The sequence below is a fragment of the Apis laboriosa genome, unplaced genomic scaffold, assembly GCF_014066325.1.
Source record: "Apis laboriosa isolate Shangri-la unplaced genomic scaffold, ASM1406632v1 scaffold21_cov150, whole genome shotgun sequence".
Lineage (NCBI taxonomy): Eukaryota > Metazoa > Arthropoda > Insecta > Hymenoptera > Apidae > Apis > Apis laboriosa.
The window spans coordinates 3,032,753-3,051,673 of NW_025222365.1; the positions used below are offsets into that span (position 1 = coordinate 3,032,753).

Sequence of the window (18,921 nt, forward strand, 5' to 3'; positions counted from 1 at the left end):
TTATCCCCAGCCAACATTTTTATCTCGAAAACGAATTTATATTCTTATTTTCACTCGATTGAATTACGAGCCAATGTAAATGAAATATGTTATTTCAACGCGGCCCGTGAATATCGCGGATATCCATGGATACGAGTTATTTATTAATGTTAAATCGACACGGGTAATAATTTTTTTCTTTTATTTATTTATTTTTTTTTTTTTTTTTTCCCCCCCACGAACAATTTACACCGCGGAATGGAAACCTGTTCGACGTTTCCCAACGTGTTCGTGTTTCGGTGGTGGGAATGTTGGGGGGGCATTGAGATTTGTGCGCACGGTACACGTTTCGTATTTGTAGAATACGCGAACGATCTAATAAAATGGCGCGTTCAGTGGCCCGTCGCGGCGATAAAACCGGGCCGTGGCATCAATTTTTTAAGATCATTCCCTCAGAAAACTCGCTTTGCCGGGAGGATATCGGATTCTCGAGGCCAACCCCTTCCCTCCGATCGAATTCATACGGACGGAGAATCGGCGTCAGTTTCTCTCGAAAACTGGTCTCCCGGAACGGAACAATGGACGCCGTCTCTTTCGCAAGTGAAATATTTAACGTAACAACCGGGAAGGAAAAATCACGCGCCGTTTTTACGTTATTGACTCCCCCGAAACAACATCGTCTCCTTTCCTCTTTCCTTCCGCTCGAAATGAAAATTTTCGACGAGGCAATTTTTTTCTCCGCGCTAGCCAACCACCACCACGACGACGACGACGATGACGAGTTTTATTTTTTGAGTTTCTTTGACTTTTCTTTTTTCTTTTCTTTTTCTTTCCTTGATAATGCGTATATGCGTATAAATTTGATAATTTTATGAAAAGAGGAAAAAGTTTTATTTTCGGTTTATTTGGGACGGGGCTAAGTTCTAATCCTGTAATATAAATATAAACGTAATATGTGTAATAAACGTAAAATGTATAATAAATATGAAACGTAGCTCACGCACACTTTTTGTTGGAAATCACTCACGTGGAAGCGAAGTGACCATCTATTTGAATTATTCCAATTATCGTGGAAAATAAATTAAAGTTAAATAATATAACCGATCGAGGGGAATATCTTGAGACAGATCGTCTAATCAATTAAACACGGTCGGCCGTGAAAACCTGCGCTCTTTATGTATACATAATGCGCATCCCGCGCTCTCTCACTCCTCGGCGAGAAGGAGTAATTGAAAGAGCGGCGGCGGTGGAGGGGAGGCGAGGAGAGTGGAAGCTTTTTTCCCTCCCTCCTCCCCTGATACACGCGGCGAATCCGTTAAATTGATAAAGTTTCCCAAGAACTTTTATAATACCCGTGGCCCCTCCCCTCCACCCGGTTGAAGAATGTCGAAGTGTATAAGCCGAGCCGGCAATTTACGTCTCTCCTCTCCCAACCCATAGGTGGAATTTCTTGGTCTTGCCAGAGAGTTGGGTCGGGAACTCGTAGAGAGCTGGAAACCGATACCTCTTTGACCACGAGTTTCCTCGAGTTTCCGCGGCCGGGATGCGGGCGGGTAGGTAGGTGCGGGTAGGTAGGCTGTTTATCACACTTTCGCGGGGGGAGGGGCATAACCGGGGAGAAATCGTCCTCCGAGCGTCATCTGCATTACAAAAGATCCGCGTCGTCCGATTCGCCAACTACTGTGTGTAGTAACCGAGTTCCGGCGTCGAGGAGGAGAAGGAGGGGAGGAGGAGAAGAGGAGGGGAGAAGAGGAGAAGAGGAGGGGAGGACGTTTCCTTTCGTTTCCTTTCGTTTCCTTCCTTCCTTCCTTCGCTCGTCGGTCGGTCGGTTCGTTCCTTTTCCACGAGTGTCTGGCCGCTCCTTCCCCCTCCCTCGTTTCCCCAACTTTGCAATTGTAATCAACGATAACGATTCGGCCACCTCGTTTCGTTATTCGCGCGGAATAATTCCACGGCCGCCGAATGCGAAACGCTCGCCATTCGACGAACGTTTCTATTTAAGAGATTACCTTTTCTCACCTCTCTCCAGCTGTTGTCCCCCTGCTCCGGTTGTTGTTTAAGGTTAACAGCGGAGTCGCCTTAATTCCCCTCTTCGAATTCGAACAGTATTTCCCCTTTTCCCTGCCCTGCCACGAAATATTAAAATCTCGTGAGAGGAGAGAGGCACGGTGGTCTGGTAGACGGAGTAAGCCGGGAATATTGCATCCGAACGAGGGCGAAGTTTGGAAGCGAAATGCGCGAGGTTACGTTAAAACTGCGGCTTGCGTTGGCGGGAGAGAGAGAGAGAGAGAGATATACGCGTCGACCGTGCGTCCTTGTACTCTTGTCTCTCTCTCTCTCTCGTGTGTGGCGGAGCTTCGTAAATCCATCACCCCTTCCTTGGAGTTTTCGAAAAACGTCGGCAAGAGTACGCCGATATCCTAGTTTAGAGGTATCAGTTTCCATCTACGCTCCCTCCCCTCCGCCAGAATTCCGAAAGTTTGGCGTCCGAACGGACGACGTCCTTCTCTTTCTCTTCCTCCTCCTCCTCCTCCTTCTCCTTCTCCTAACGCTCTCGTCGTCCCTCTCGAATTCAACGTGGTGCGAATACGAACGATGTACGACTTCTCTCGCCGCGAAAATGAGTCATTCCTTTCCCGACACGTCCCCGTCGACAGGAATATGGGGAATATATCGGCGATCAGATTAGGCGAAATGGAGTTTCGCGTTGACGAGGAACAGAGGAGCGGGGGAGCGGGTGATTTCTACGATTTCGAAGCGAGGCGGGCGGTGGAAAATGGTTTCCAAAGGGAAGAAAAGAGGGCGGGGATCGAGCCGCGATAAATGTTTGCCGGTTGTAAACCGGTTGCGGTGAAAAGCGACATAATCGTGAACTTGTCGCGCCGTGCCCGTTCATCCCGATTTCCATAATTTCGAACTCTTCTCGTCTCGGGAGAAAAAAACTTTGGAGATTCGAAGAACTCAGATTCGAAGAAAGAAAGAATTTTTCCATACGGATTTATTTTTATCGATATTTCTTTTCTTCCTTCCTGTTAAATATCGAAACGCGTATATTCCCCGCCCCTTTTTTTGATCTTTTTGATCGAATTAAATTCTCCGCTTGTCTCGTTTAGATATTTCGTTTAGAAAAAAAGGGGGTATTTTGTTTACGTCCCAACTCCCGTTGAGCGCCAGCACTAGCGCATTAGCAATTCCGTTCGCGCTGCTAGGAATTGTACTTGGTAACCGAGAACAATAAAAATGAAAATACAGGGGAAGAAAAAGCGCGTTCGGTGGACAATTTCGTTTCCATTTCGTTTTTTCAAAAATCCCTGGATCCCCCGACCAGATTTCCGGCTAGCGGAAATTCACTGGCTTGCGCGGCGTCAATTTACGGAAACTCGAGGGAGGGGAGGGGAGGTGGGGGCGAGCGAGTCGCGTTTGAAAAATTGATTCGTAGTAGCGACGACTGATGCTTTGAGTCGGGACCGGCGCACGGATAATTTTAACCGGTTTTCAATTTTATTTCGATTTTCAAACGCACCCGGTGTTGTACCGGGAACGATATACGATATTTCGATCAGAAATTTTCGAGCGTTTCGCTTTTTTCGACCCGTTCGGGATCTTTCCATCTTCCTAACGTCCGTCCGAAAGACGAAAGATTGTTCGAGGATTTGGCAACGCCGCGAGATTAACGCCGCTGTATTTAGGCGATGGCTTCGACGAGTTCGCTGGCCTATCCAGCTGGAAATCCAGTTATGAACGATCCTCGAGTCCACGGCTTTTTCACGGACGATATCCAGCTTTGAAGTTTCCCAGAAGGATATCCCACCGTAGCAATTAAAGAGAAACTTTTTATCGTTAACGTGGCTCGTTTCTCTGTGAAGCGGAGGGGGAAGAGAGAGAGAGAGAGAGAGAGAGGAGGGAAACGTTGACTCGGGAGCCTCAAACGAAGAACTTGGCCGCCGCGTCACTCTCTTCCCCTCCGCCATTGTGAATCCGTTCGAAATCCGTTTGTTCGGGTTTCAATTACGCGATAATAGGAACCGTGTCTACTTCCCCGGAACTTGGCCAACAATACGCGCTTGCACACGTGCGCAAGCGATATATATATATATATGTATATATATATAGATAGCGTTGCTATACACGGTTAACACGGTAAATTTGTCCGTTAAAATTAATACCGAATACATGCGTATATTCAAAAGACTGCGGGGGAAATTAGTTTTCGTAAGAAATTTGAATATCCAGATCCTACCAAGATATCCTTACGATGAATTTTGAAAATTTAAATTTATACATATTTTTGAAAAAACGAAATGGAAACGAAATTGAACCATCGAACGCGCTTTTTCTTTCCCTGTATTTTTATTTTTATTGTCGCTTAAATTTATACACTTTGCACAATATTTATGAAAAATATCGGCGGGAAATTGACGGAAAAATGTGTGTAATATTTTTTAACGATATACAAGATTCAAAACTACTAGGAAATTAGTATCATTTTGAGATATTTCAACACCAAATCCTTACGATGGATTTTGAAAATTTAATGTCGCTTAAATTTATACACTTTGCACAATGTTTATAAAAAATATCGAGGGAAATTGATGGAAAAATATTGCTAGTGGATTAATATTTTTTAACGACGGTATACAAGGTTCAAAAGTATTAGGAAATTAATATGTTGAAAAATTTCAACAAATCTTACAAAATATCCTTACGATGGATTTTGAAAATTTAATGTCGCTTAAATTTATACTTTGCGCTTTGAACAATGTTTATGAAAAATATCGGGGAAAATTGAAAAAATATTTTTAGTAGAATAATATTTTTTAACGACGGTATACAAGATTCAAAAGTACTAGGAAATTAGTATCATTTTGAGAAATTTCAACACCAAATCCTTACGATGGATTTGAAAATTTAATGTCGCTTAAATTTATACACTTTGCACAATGTTTATGAAAAATATCGAGGGAAATTGACGCAAAAATATTGTTAGTAGAATAATATTTTTTAATGATATACAAGATTCAAAAATACTAGGAAATTAGTATCATTTTGAGATATTTCAACACCAAATCCTTACGATGGATTTGAAAATTTAATGTCGCTTAAATTTATACACTTTGCACAATGTTTATGAAAAATATCGGCGGGAAATTGACGGAAAAATGTGTGTAATATTTTTTAACGATATACAAGATTCAAAAGTACTAGGAAATTAGTATCATTTTGAGAAATTTGAATATCAGATCCTTCCAAATAGAAGATATCTTAGCGTAGATTTTGAAAACTTGTCGTTCAAAATGGCGTCTTAATATTTAAAAATTTTTTTTATATACATATAATATATAAATATAAATCTCTTCTTTTTCTTCCCTTTCATCTCTACTCCATTTTTAATTTACACCAATCCACGGCGCATCTTGTGAAAGCCAGACGATGGATAATTACGAAAGATACGCAGCCAAGAGGAAATGAAAAACTTCGATCAATATAACAATGAAACAACGAGAATGAGAAATTTTACGAAGAAATAGATAAATACGTATCACACGATTACATATCATATCATATCACGTTTCGAATGATTATATCATACTTTTCAAATTACTTGCTTGCCTGAAAAGAAAAAGGAAAAAAGAAAAGAAAAATAATCTTCTTTCGTAAACGGATTAATATATCTGCAAATCAGAAATCACACTCGGCAATATTAACAAGTGTAATCAACGTAATAAACTACACACAGACTGTAAACGTTCAAAAGCCTAGAGGCATCATATAAGCTAATTTCTAATTGGATAACGTATCGATACATTCGATTATCCAAAATCTACCTACCTAAATTACCTATCTACGTAATTTATCTCGATATAAAGAAGAATCTATGGAAACTGTAGAAGAAGATATAACATAAAAACGAAGAAAGAAGAAAACGCGACGAAACCCTAATTTCTAATTTCTAATTAATTTCTAATTAATCCAAGGAATAATTCTTCTCTTCTCTTCTCTTTTTTTCGAATCTCGCCCTTTCTCGCGCGCCCTTTCCATTTGTTCGACGGGGGCATGTGTACGGCGCAATCTGAGCCTCGGCTGCGGATGATGAACGGCCGCACGAAGAGAGACACATTGCCATCACGAGATAGAATGCTCAACGGAAATTGAAATTTTGACGGGGCGTAGGAGAAAGGACCACCGTGGTGCATGCAACAGACACGCGTGTGTGTACGCATATACGTATAAGATCGTACGTCATGCACCGTCTCGAACGCGTATGTACACACACATATATATATATATACACCAAATATCCAGATAACTTATTCTCAATGATGCGTATCGTCTATCCTTACATCGAACCGATTTATGACGATATATATGACTGATATATCCGAATTTGTTACTAGGGAAGAAGAAGAAGAAGAAGAAGGAAGGGTGGAAAGAGGAAGGAGAGGATAAAGGAAGGAGGAAGAAATTTGTGGAAAATAAGTAAAAGTGGAGAAGTTCCCTTTATTCCTCTGGAGGAAAGTGGTGAATTAGAAATGAGGAGGGGGAGAAATGGGAGAGAGTTTGAATAATAGAGAGAGGAGGGAGGAAGTAGGAATTCTTCGTATCCGGGAATATGTGTATCGAAGAGCGATAGAACGTTGTAATTTGGTTTTAAGAGCAAATATGCGCGAAATTGAAGGGAGGGGAGAGAAAAATTCGAGAAACGAAACGAGAGTTCGAGACACGCCCCCCACTTCTCGATATAAATCTCGATAAAAATTTTACTGGAAATTAAACGCGTTTGGAAAAAGTAGGAAGCACTTTTCCTAATGAAACGATTCTTAATCGTTCTACATTGGGCGATCTTGCCCTGTTTTAAGATCGAATTTAATATCCCCCCTCTCCAAAAACGTTGAAATTTCGTTAAACGTTTGTTCTCGAAACGAATACAAATAAGAGTCGTTACGAGGACATTATTTCGCGCTGCGATTATCCTGAAAATTTAATTCGACGCACGGATGAACGAGCTTCGTGACGTTTTTGCGGGTGAAATGAATAAAGCCGCGCGATCTCGATTTGAATATATTCGATTCGTTGGAAGAATCGTGATTGGTATATTATATATATATATATATATATGAACGTAAAATTTAAAATCAGAAAGAAGAGATCGCGTTAAATGGGATAAAATGATCTAGCTGGAAGAAATCAAATCACCCATTGACCCAATGTTGGTATAAATGTATTAGCAGTAACACGGATCAATATATTCACGCAAACAAGATGTACGAGAGATGCACTTACTACTTTATATTCCGATAATAATTTACGAGGGGATCGAACGTTTCGAGTGGATAACGATTTGAAATACATTTCTCGGAAAGTGGAGCAATTTCTGCAAGTTAATAAAGGTTAAAACTCGAATGTAAATTTAAAGGATTTATTTTATAACCACTTATGGGACAAAGAAGAAGGTCGATATTAAAAAATCGAATCGCGTTACGTATTATATATATATTTCAAAATTAAAAGAAAAGAAAAAAAAAAAAAAGGTATCATTCTTCAGATATCGCTCGATATCAAGTATAATCATTATTCGAATCTGGAACGGTGATTTCGAAGGCTAATCGTAATGGCGCGACAGATAATTAATCATAGAATTCAGATTGAATGGACCGCGTACATATGTAACGCGTAATCGTTGGCATAGATAATTTTATCCTACGGTACGTCAAAACTGTCACATATAATATATTAACCCTTTGCGCTCGAGAGGCGACCATTTGGATCGAACTGCGATAACGATACTTATTTACGATTTCTTTATTTGCGAATAAATTCCTGGGCCGTTTACGGTGTAAGAATTCGCCTTAATTTTCTTCGATCTCTTTATGGTTAAAAATATTATATATAATATATATAATAATATATAATAATATATAGTATATATATATATAATATAATAATATATAAACCGATACCAATTTAAAATTAAAATTTAAAATATAAAACAAGTTTCATTTTGGGCGTGAAAATTATTTCAATTATTAATTGTAAGTAAATTCGGCGAACAATCGTCTCGAGTGAAGTTGGCCTGAAGCGAACGGTCGATATATGGAGGACAAGACGTTTACCGTTTTAATATAAAATACGTCTGTCGTGGATGGACGCGTGAGAAAAGGAAATAGAAATCGTTCTACTACTCACTTTCCGTGAAGGTATATACAGCTTTGAAGCCTGGGGACTGGCGGGATGACGTGATGCCGTTAAATTCCAAAGAAAGACGTGGTCCGTTGCTCATGATAGGCCGTGCCGGTTTCTCGCCGCAGAACGAATCTATTTTCTCCTTCTTTCTGTCTATGTGCACGTACGCCATCAAGGAGTCCACGCCCTCGCATCTGCAAATTTCGAGAAAGGGGAGGCGATTTATAGCGAAAGGAAATATATATGTATTTCGATAAAGGAGGAACAAGTAGACGAGATTATGATAATTATTACGATTACGCTGAATTATTATTATTATTCCAGTAAATGAACGTAACACGCGATACATCATCCGAGTAACATTGACAACGTTCATTATCATCGATTACCGTAATTGGGTAAAATTGCATATGAGATGGACCGATGCACCAATTGTTAGCCGGAATAGTTTGTTGCCTTCGTGAGTGTGAAAACAAGGTATAAGCGAATTGGCATCGTTGCAAAATTGCAACAACGCCGAACGTTCGCAAAATCGAGTTCGCAAATGTTGTTAACGACAATGGCCAAGAATTTAATTTACGACGATATTTCCCATTTATCTCCATCATTTGTGCCCAGAATATATATATATATATATATATATTATGGGATATGAGAGATATAATCGAGTTATATTTTAAATTAGAAAATAGAAAGGAAAGAATTATTATACCGTATTTTTTTTTATTTGGATCGTTTTATATTTTTCCTATGTTATTATGCCGATCATTTACTGTGTGCGTGGCCACAGTTAGAAATATAATAATTTTTATTTTACTTAAATGCATGGAATATTTTTCGTAGAAATTTTGCTCGTACAAGATACGAGCAATTGCATATTCTTTTATGCTGCACATCGAGAGCATCGTTTCTATATCGCAAAATAAATATTGTAATTATCGTACGAAATTTTAGAGTCGTTCGTTTCGTTAAAAAAAGACGGTAAATATTTTTAATCTTTGGTGTTTATCTTCGAATAAATTTACAAATGTAAATGTAAATATTGTATTTACACGGAGTTTATAAGGTAAATAATATCGTATTTGCGTTTAAAACGAATTTATAAGATAAACAACTACAGTATTATCTATTTTCAGAAAATATTTTTTGGAAATTAAAATTTTTCGTCCTCGCCCATTTCTTTCTGTATTCGTTTATACTTATATTTCGATGAACACAAATTACGTGTTTATCGATTCCAACGATGCTTCGTGATATTTCAATTCATTTAAACGCATTATAATCAAACTTTGTTGTCCCGATAATTAATGCTATTAATGGTAATAATAATAATTTCGATCAATATCAATTATATTTACACGTACGCGAATAATAATTACACTTTGATTATTTTCGATTTCGATATAAAATTAAATAACAACAAATGTATTACCAACGACGATCATCTTTTTGGGGGTGAAAAAAAAAAAAAATATTTGAACCGTTACTTTTGTATTCTGGATGATACGTTATTCGTGGAATACCAACGACACGATTATCAATTAAAATTACAATATGCGAGGGAAATATCGTTTATGAAATAGTCCGATAATTTTGTTCTAGTTGCAGGAAATTTGAAATTTTAATTAGATCTCGGATTTTCATCAACACATTGTAAACTCGTGTATACCGGATTCGAACAGATCTGATCAGTAATGGGTTTTAGGACTTGCGGCAACGGTTCCCCCAAAATTAGGAACATGTACAACCATCCTAAATTGCGTGCTTGTACACTCCGCGTAATACCAGTTCATTGAAAGCATTTAGAAATTAAGAAAACTCTCCCGTTTTCGTTCTCTAAATTTCGAATTATCAAAAAGAAAAAAACAAGAACGAAATTATCATTCAGAAATAATTAAAAGTACTACGAGTTTGGAACCTAAGATAAATGATAATTTATTTCGAGCGAATTATTAAAAAAAAAAAAAGAAGAAAGAAATTATCATTTTATTCAGAAATAAAACTACGAGTACAAAGTTTGGAACCTAAGAGAAAGCAATGATAATTTATTTCGAGCGAATTATCAAAAAGAAAAAAAGAAGAAAGAAATTATCATTTAGAAATAATTAAAAGTATTACGAGTTTGGAATCTAAGATAAATGATAATTTATTTCGAGCGAATTATCAAAAAGAAAAAAAGAAGAAAGAAATAAAACTACGAATTCAAAGTTTGGAACCTAAGAGAAATCAATGATAATTTATTTCGAATTATCAAAAAGAAAAAAAGAAGAAAGAAATTATCATTCACAAATAAAACTACGAGTACAAAATTTGGAATCTAAGATAAATGATAATTTATTTCGAATTATCAAAAAGAAAAAAAGAAGAAAGAAATTATCATTCAGAAATAAAACTACGAGTACAAAATTTGGAACCTAAGATAAATGATAATTTATTTCGAGCGAATTATCAAAAAGAAAAAAAGAAGAAAGAAATAAAACTACGAGTACAAAGTTTGGAACCTAAGAGAAATCAATGATAATTTATTTCGAATTATCAAAAAGAAAAAAGAAGAAAGAAATAAAATAAAACTACGAGTACAAAGTTTGGAGCCTAAGATAAAGCAATGATAATTTAATTCGTTTCGAAACGAATTGAAATAAAATCGGCTCTCCTTCGAATCCGCACATCCGTTTAATTAATAAAGTTGGATCTTTTTCAAAACGTTTAAAAAAAAAAGCTTGGTCGAGGCGCGCGAAAGTTTCGATGTTTCGACGAGAGAAATACTCACACCCACGTGTTGAAACACCCGTAAACCGGGTGTAATATTTTAAAGTACTCCGTTGGAGTAACTCCGTTGTTGTACAAATTGTTTTTCGATACGATGCCGAAACAGGCCGGTGGCGTTGTTCGATCGATCTTTTTCATATGCATTAGCAATGCCACGTTCTCCCCTTCCTTCCTCGCATTCGCATAAATACACACGCGTATCGTAAAATGTGGACAACGCTTTAGGGGAGGGGGAGGTTGACTCTCAACACGGACGACACGATAAAACGAATAGACGGACGTTCTATTTAGTTCGATTTATTTCTACCATATATACATGTATATATATATATATATATATATATATATCTCGTTCTCTGGGATTATCGTTAATTAAACAACGTCGCTCGGGATTCTATTTAATTAATTCGACGCCGCTCTTTATAAGTTTTATAAAAATTGAAATTGTTCTTTTATGTCGTTTCCCTCGAGACTATTATCCAACTATTATTCAATGATAGTGGAATTTTAAATTTTCCACCGTTTGCGAGCAAAATGATGATCGAAGGAAGAGAAAACAGAGATCTATGCTAAAATTATTCCCGAGACTATTATATCTTATCCCTCCTATCGAAACCTAGACGTAAAATCTAAATTCCATTTCCCCCGAAATTTTCTCGAATTCTCGAAACGTGGGAAATGGCTCGATTCATATCGCCAACCGGTCGTTTATATTAACGCTCGCGATCGTTAGAAATCGGAGAGAGTTCGTTAAAGTGAAACGGTCGAACGGGCAACGAAACGGGCAGTATTTGAATCATACTCGAAGAAGCCACTAAATTTTCGCGCCTCGCGGATCGCTGAACCGGCTATAATAAGTATGAATGTTGCGCAATCCCGGTAAAAACGACGATACAAAAGATCTATAACTTTCTTTCGTAGAGGGATTTATCATACCGTTAAAAGGAGCGTATTCAAATATATATATATATATATATATATCGCAAAGTATCCTCCCCTCTTTTTCCTCTTCCTTCCTTTTTAACGACACGATTTGTATGCGCGGAATGAATGTCAGGGATGCATTAATAACGAACGTGAAAATTAAACGACAGTGAATTGAAATAATTCTACTGCTGCCAGTTAATTCCTCCCCTCCTCCTTTTTCGTTCTTTCAACTTGGATGCTCGGCCCACAAGCATTCTCTCTCTTCTTCTTCTTCTTCCTCTCATTCGATTTCATCGTCACAAGGAACAAAATGACCTCGAGAGAGATCGCGCGCGATCCTACTAGCTCGTTCGATGCTAATAAAATTCACGATAAAAACAAGGTTCCGGGTTAAAGATGACGCGCTTCGGTCGAGATCCTTTTTTTTTTTTTTAACGATCGAAGCACGAGAATCCGTCGAGAAATGTCTTCAATCATTTGAAACAGGGTTATGGAATATATAATAATATATAATATATAATAATCGACCGTATATTAGAGGTGATCCCTCTAATTTAGCTAATTACCATTCTACCCTTTCAACTGCCCAAGTCCCTCGAGTTCGAGCGCGCCATTTTTCAGAATATATCGGCGTAAAAAAGGGAAGAAAGGAAGGAAAGCTATTCCTTCACCGTGTTCCCCCCTTTGAGAATGTATCTCTCTCTCTCTCTCTCTCCGCTTTCATATTTATCCGCAATTCTCTGGATATATACGTGGATGGCCGCGCGCCACCAACGCGTGGCATAAAACATATTCAATGGGAAAACTTTTCATCTCCTCCGACAAAGGAAGCCTCACCTGTGGGACCGCACGTGTATTTCCATTCGCTACTGATTTCACGTCCCGTTAGAAACGAAGAAGACAAGACGCGTATCCCCCTCCATATTTTCATATTCAACGCCCCACTCAGCTACCCACTCCCGCCGACCGACTCGAAAACTCGGACCAATAACTCGACTGTATGTACTTCAATCACCGTGTAGCGTGACTTTCGTTTTCGTTTTCCCTCCGTAAGACCCTTGCGAGAAGGAAAAGGAAAGAAAAGGAAAAGGAAAGGAGGGGGAAATTGCAGTGTTTCGTCGTGTCTCTTCTCCGTTCTTTCATTACTCCCTTTCTATCTCACCGCTTTTTTCTTCTCCCTCCTCCCTCTTTTTCATTCGTTTTTATCACCCTCTTCGCTCCCTTCCACCCCTTTCGTCGCGTGTTTTTTCCCTCGCGAGAAATATCGCGCTCCCTGGATACTGGATGTTCTTTTAAAGCCACTTCTTCTTTCTCGGGAACGTAGTTCTGGAATTAATGGAGAATTTTCTTTCCTGTTTTTCTTTTTTTTTTTAGGGCGCGAGTGTTGCGACGCTGCGAGAAATTTCGCCGGTAATAAATTGTTTGAAAATTTTCGGATAGGGGATATTTTTCGACAAATTTTTCGCATCCGGAGAAGAATGGATCATCTCTGGATATATCTTATTATAAAATATATATATATCTAGCAGATATTAGCTCGATCGATTTTAAAAAGGAGGAATAGAAAAAATATTGGAGGGAGGGGAATCTTGATTTTTTTTTTACAATAAAAATGCTTTCACGTGATTTGAACGTCGAATTTAGGGAATAAAACAAAACGCGTTTTAACTCGGAATATAAAGGTGTTTTCGAGCGTTGAGCGAGATTTATACGTATAATACGTAATATATGTTGTTGCATTTACGAATGCTTTCAAATGTTATTTTTACGTGATTTTATACCTACGTTCCTTTCATAAATTGTTTCACGAATTCTGTCAGTTTCTGTCGGTAAATACAAAGCGTAACGATAAATAAAGAATATACGAAGGGTAAGAAGGGAATGTACAACTCCTCTCTTCCGCCCCCCCAAAAAAATCTCGTACGATCTTATTTTTATTTAAATTTTGACACGGTAATAAATTTACACTTAAAATCGCGTATCTCTCGCTACGACTANTTTTTTTTTTTTTTTTTTTTTTTTTTGCCTCGAACAAAGAGAATATATTTCGAGGAAGGAACAAAGTGAAACGAAACACGCGTGTACGCGCGTATACTTCATCTAAATTAATATCTCACTGGTTAATTTATACGCACGATATACCATAAATATTTAAATCATAATTACATTTAATAAATATTTAATACCTTCTCCAAACATTTATGCGTTATGTTATCCGCCTACAATCTACGTACAATGTAGCCCAGCGTCGTAAATTCGAATTTGCCACCTATTAGATCCATTCCCGCATTGGAATATGTCGTTAAAATACACGGATAACGCGAAATGAATAATGCGAGTGAAACGAGTAAAATATCGCGTTCGATGTATGCGCGTGTAAAACGAGTGCACGAGTGGTAGAAAAATTCGTTCAAATACCATTTAAATTCTCGCCTCGTTCTATTCCTACCGTTCCACAATTTATCACGATTCATTGCGGCAAAGAGAAAACGTTTTAATACGGTCTCGTCGTGCGGGGCAACAGAAATGTTTTAACGCGATAATATCGAGAATTTCGACGTATATTTATTTATTCGTTCATTTTATCTTTTTCCCCTTCGAACGTATTTTCTATTCGCCCCGTTATTTTTCTCCCTTTCTCCCCGATAATCCCATGCTTTATCCAAATTATTATCGGAGGGGAAATTTCGAGGTTCAAAGTAACGGCACGTACTTTGTAGCGACGATGTAAACAATAATATCATCGTGTCCCGCATCGCATTCGCGTAACGGTGTGTCGCCGTTTATGCCGGGTGTGTCGCTAGTGTCGCCCAATATGAACGTATTTCGGAACGGACGGAAACGGAGCGTGTGCACGTATGTTGGAATGCGCGACCAGTGGAGGAAAATTTCGACCAATCCACTCGGATGATTGGAAGGAAACTGGCCAGGAAAATCAGATGTCGGTTACGGGCCTCGCCATTCTATTCATTGCATTTCAATCTGTAACGCTTCCATAGATTGTGCGCATATCATACACCGGGATAAACGACAGTGGCTCGCACGTAACAACGTATTCTTTTCGTTTTGTTTCTATATATATATATATATATAGTTGTTATAATAAATCTCGCATCATATAGCATCAATACGTTGTAGCGTATTTCACAGCGAATTTATTGGAAGCCGAGTAATAAATAACGCGCGGGAAGTTTGCACAGCTCGTTTCCTTGTTTCGTTTAATCCAAGAACTGGCGAGATACGTTTCTGATAGGAATCTTTTCTTATCTAAACGCGCGGTTTTTTCGATCCATCGTTCGTCCAATTCCGCGGACTGTCGCGTCATAAAGGCGGAGAATAAAATATGGAGTGATATTCTTTCTTTCTTGCTTCTTTTCTTTTCTTTTTTTTTTTTTTTATATTTAAATAAACCGATGTAGAAAATTCGATCGAAAATTGTTACCGAATTACATTTTCAGTTTCACCGCTGTTGATAAAATTATCGCTTTTCGAATTTTACCTTTAATTCCGGCCCCGAATATTGGCTTTGAGGACAAATTTATTTACCACCGCGCAATAAACATCGTTGAAAAAAATACAATTTCCCTTTTCCCATTTTATCTCGGACAAAGAACTTTCATTAGACGGTTCATTGTTGGTTGTAAAAAAAAAAAAAAAAAAAAAAAAGAAAGAAAGAAAAGAAAAAAATAAAAAAAAACACCAGACTAATTTCCATACTTAATTTTAAATGAAATTTTCAAAGTAACGAGAAAACTAATAACTCGTTTCGAACATGCGGCCAACGGTTTATGCGCTCCATAAAATTGCGCTCCATTTCCGAAGAAATAGACTCTGAGAAGAATTTGTCACAGATTTCATCGACAGATTTTCTATTAACGTAACTTTTCATCGCACCGTGTTAATCATATTTCGTTCATCTCGCTCAATATCGGCAATTACACGCCCCCTCCCCCCCTCCCCCGCACAAATTCCCACTCCATTACGCGATTAATTCGCGATAAAATTTACGTAAGAAAGAAAAGAAAAGAAAAAAAAAAAAAAAAGAAAAGAAAAGAATATATATATCAATGATCGTTAAATTATTTCAACGATAAACGAATCGTAATTTTCGATTTGTTGTTTCCACGATGTTAACAATGGCATCTGTCGAAAGGGAGCCGCGCAACAACGTTGACAAGTTCGCGAGAACCAACCACGATTTATTAATTACTCCTACCCCTCTACATTAATTTTAAATTTTTCAAACTTAATTTTGTTAGAGAAGGAAAGAAAGAGGTGGAAAAATTAGACAAAAAAAAGAAAAAAAGAAAAAAGAGAGAGATCGATCCAGAGGAAAAATAATCTCTCGACGAGTGAAAAGATATTCTTCCTTTCGACTAATCATTTATTCGTTCGCTCGAGCGCGCGAATTATCTCGATTTTCGTCCGAAATGCAATAGGAACAATTACGCAAGGCTAAGGCAACGTTGCCCGAGCGACCGCACGATGAAACGTGCCAGCGGCAATTAAACACCGTTTAAGGTCAGGCACGTGGAAAATGAACGAGAGGATGACCAATCGCAATTGCCGTTGTCAGGAAAGCATTCCTCGGATGCCATCCTCCTAACCGAGCGCCCTCTCTTCCTTCCTTCCTTCCTGATGATGACGATCGCTGTTTCTCCTCTCCTTCCTCCGTTTCTGATTCGCCTAATACGAGGCAATCGCGAGAAAACACGAAAATCTGGATCACCTGGCGGCTCCTTGTTCGATAACCGTGGGATGTATAATAATGAAACCGATTCGAAAGTTGATTAGAAACGATGGGATCGTTTGGGAAGGGAAACGTCGTGCTCGGTTTTGAATCGTGATGATGGAAAAGAGAATTACACACACATACACACACGCGTGACGTGATTCCATTGCACGTGGGTTAATAGACTGACGGGTCAGTTAATAGTTAGATTTATGGCACGATTTTCCCCTCCTCTTCCTCCCTGTTTAACGAAATTGACGAGGTCTGATATAACGGCCGCTATTTCACAGACGGGCGGCGAACGATTACCGATCGCGCGCTACTTGACGCGAGATTGAAAAGAAGAAAAAAAGGGGAATCTTTTCCGCGCCGTCGATAAAGAAAATAAAACGCGTGGATAGAAAAGGAAAAAGAGAAATATCCATTACTTTTTTTTTTTTTTTTTACCAAAGCCAATAATCCGACAAAGAGATCTCGAGGAGGTCGGCGATCAAATTCGATCTTCTCGATCCTTTTACGGTGTTTTCTTTCTTTCTTTTTTTTTTTTTTCCTCGAAAAGCGAAAAGCGAACACAATCGCCAGCGGCGCTCTCGAAAACGTTGATTTAACGTTGGTTATATCGCGCCGATGTACAAAGGGGAGGAAAAGGAAAGCAGCAGCAGCCGGTCGCGTCCCGGTGTAATCAAAAGGCGACGTGGAATTTGGCCACGAGGCGGGTGCAACGTTATTCGGGCGCGCCTTCGAATACGATTTTCGTCGGGAGTGGGATCGAGGAGTGGCGATGGCCGAATTCCGCCATTAGGCGGCGCCGATTGATCGACGAGTTCGTTTCGTTGTTGGGATCGGACGTTCCCGGAATTCTCCGCTTGTCCTTGTGTGAAAAGCACGGGAACCGACAGTTGTGATCGATTTCGCGACCGTTGGAGAGGAGGAGGGGGGGGGGGAGGGGAGGAGGATCCATCGCGCACACAGTCACACGGTTTAAAGGGTTGCGCGTATATACGATGGCGGACGATACCGTGTGTCGTCCACCATTTTCTCTTTCCTTTTTTCTTTTTTCTCTCTCTTTCTTTTTTTCCCTCGCCACTTACGCTGATTGCTAAAAGTTATCGGCGAGAATTAATCGGCGTCTAATCTTTCGACGAGGACAATTAGCGATTCCGATATCCCCGCCTATTTTCGTTAATGGAGAGAGAGAGAGAGAGAGAGAGAGAGGGGGAAGGGGGGTGGAGAGGGAGAAAGGGAGATCTGTGTTTCTATCTATTTTTTGGGAAACTTATTTTCCACGCTTTGATGTCTAATCGAGATAAATCAGTTGAATGGAAATTGATTATTCGACTCGTCCTATTCGCCCGTTTCCCAACATTCCCGTTATCTATTATTACTCGGATTCGTTCTTCTCGAAATTTTAACTTTTAGTTCGATATGTTCGATTATATAATATTATATAAATATAATATAATATATTATATAAATTGTGCCGCGTTGTTAATTCGTTTTGTCCAACGGGAAAGGTTAGAGGAAGCAGACGTTCGAAGATGGAAGGAAAGAGATTTGGGCGAAGACTTTTCCTATTTTATTGTTAAGCTATTGTTTAGTCGAGATCGAAATATTTGCGCAAATTATTTAGAGAGTATAATAATAATGATAATAATAATCAGTTTAATTAACGATCGAATTTAATTATCAATTAGATTATTAATTCGCTATTAAAATTCTCATTGTCGCGGAATTAATGTTTGAGTTCATTCCCGGATTTATCTATTAATCAGCTTTGATTGTTAACAATATATTTCGCGTAATATAATCACGAGTATCGAATAGAATATCGTAATTAAATTTTGGTTTAGAAATTGATCGATCAAATATCTCTAAAAATCAGATCTCTCTCTCTCTCTCTCTCTCTCTCTCTCTCTTTCTTTCGTATTTCAATATAAAATTATTAGTGATTGCGAAAATATTTTCGTAATTGGAAAGATATCGGAGCAATATTTCTTCCTATTACCTACAAATTTTGCTCGATACGAGGATTATCCAGGAATTATATATGAACGTAAACTGATACAGTTGTTTCAATGATAAATTCTCGACTTTTAATTATACGTTTCGTTTAATATTTCAGCTTAACGTAAAAACAACAATGGATTGTATCTCGCGTATGTAAATACGAGAAGCGTAAGTAAATTGAGGCGAAAAACCGGTTGGAAATTAGCGAGCTTGCGCTAATTCCGACGAAGAAAGTATCGCGATTGTTTTTAAAAGCGTAGCAGCTTTAAGGGATTAGCCGCGTTGTTCGTTACTACTTTAGATTAAAAAATTTAATAAAAAGGAAA

General features: G+C 38.4%; 1 protein-coding gene across 1 annotated transcript in view; it reads right to left on the minus strand.

The window, feature by feature from the left end:
- LOC122712893 (suppressor of lurcher protein 1) overlaps positions 1-18,921 on the minus strand; it is a 253,862-nt gene that overhangs the window by 27,299 nt on the left and 207,642 nt on the right. Inside the window, exon 7 of the mRNA XM_043932894.1 lies at positions 8,164-8,354. Within this exon, the coding sequence (XP_043788829.1) occupies positions 8,164-8,354 (191 nt within the window). The remainder of the gene's footprint in view (positions 1-8,163; positions 8,355-18,921) is intronic.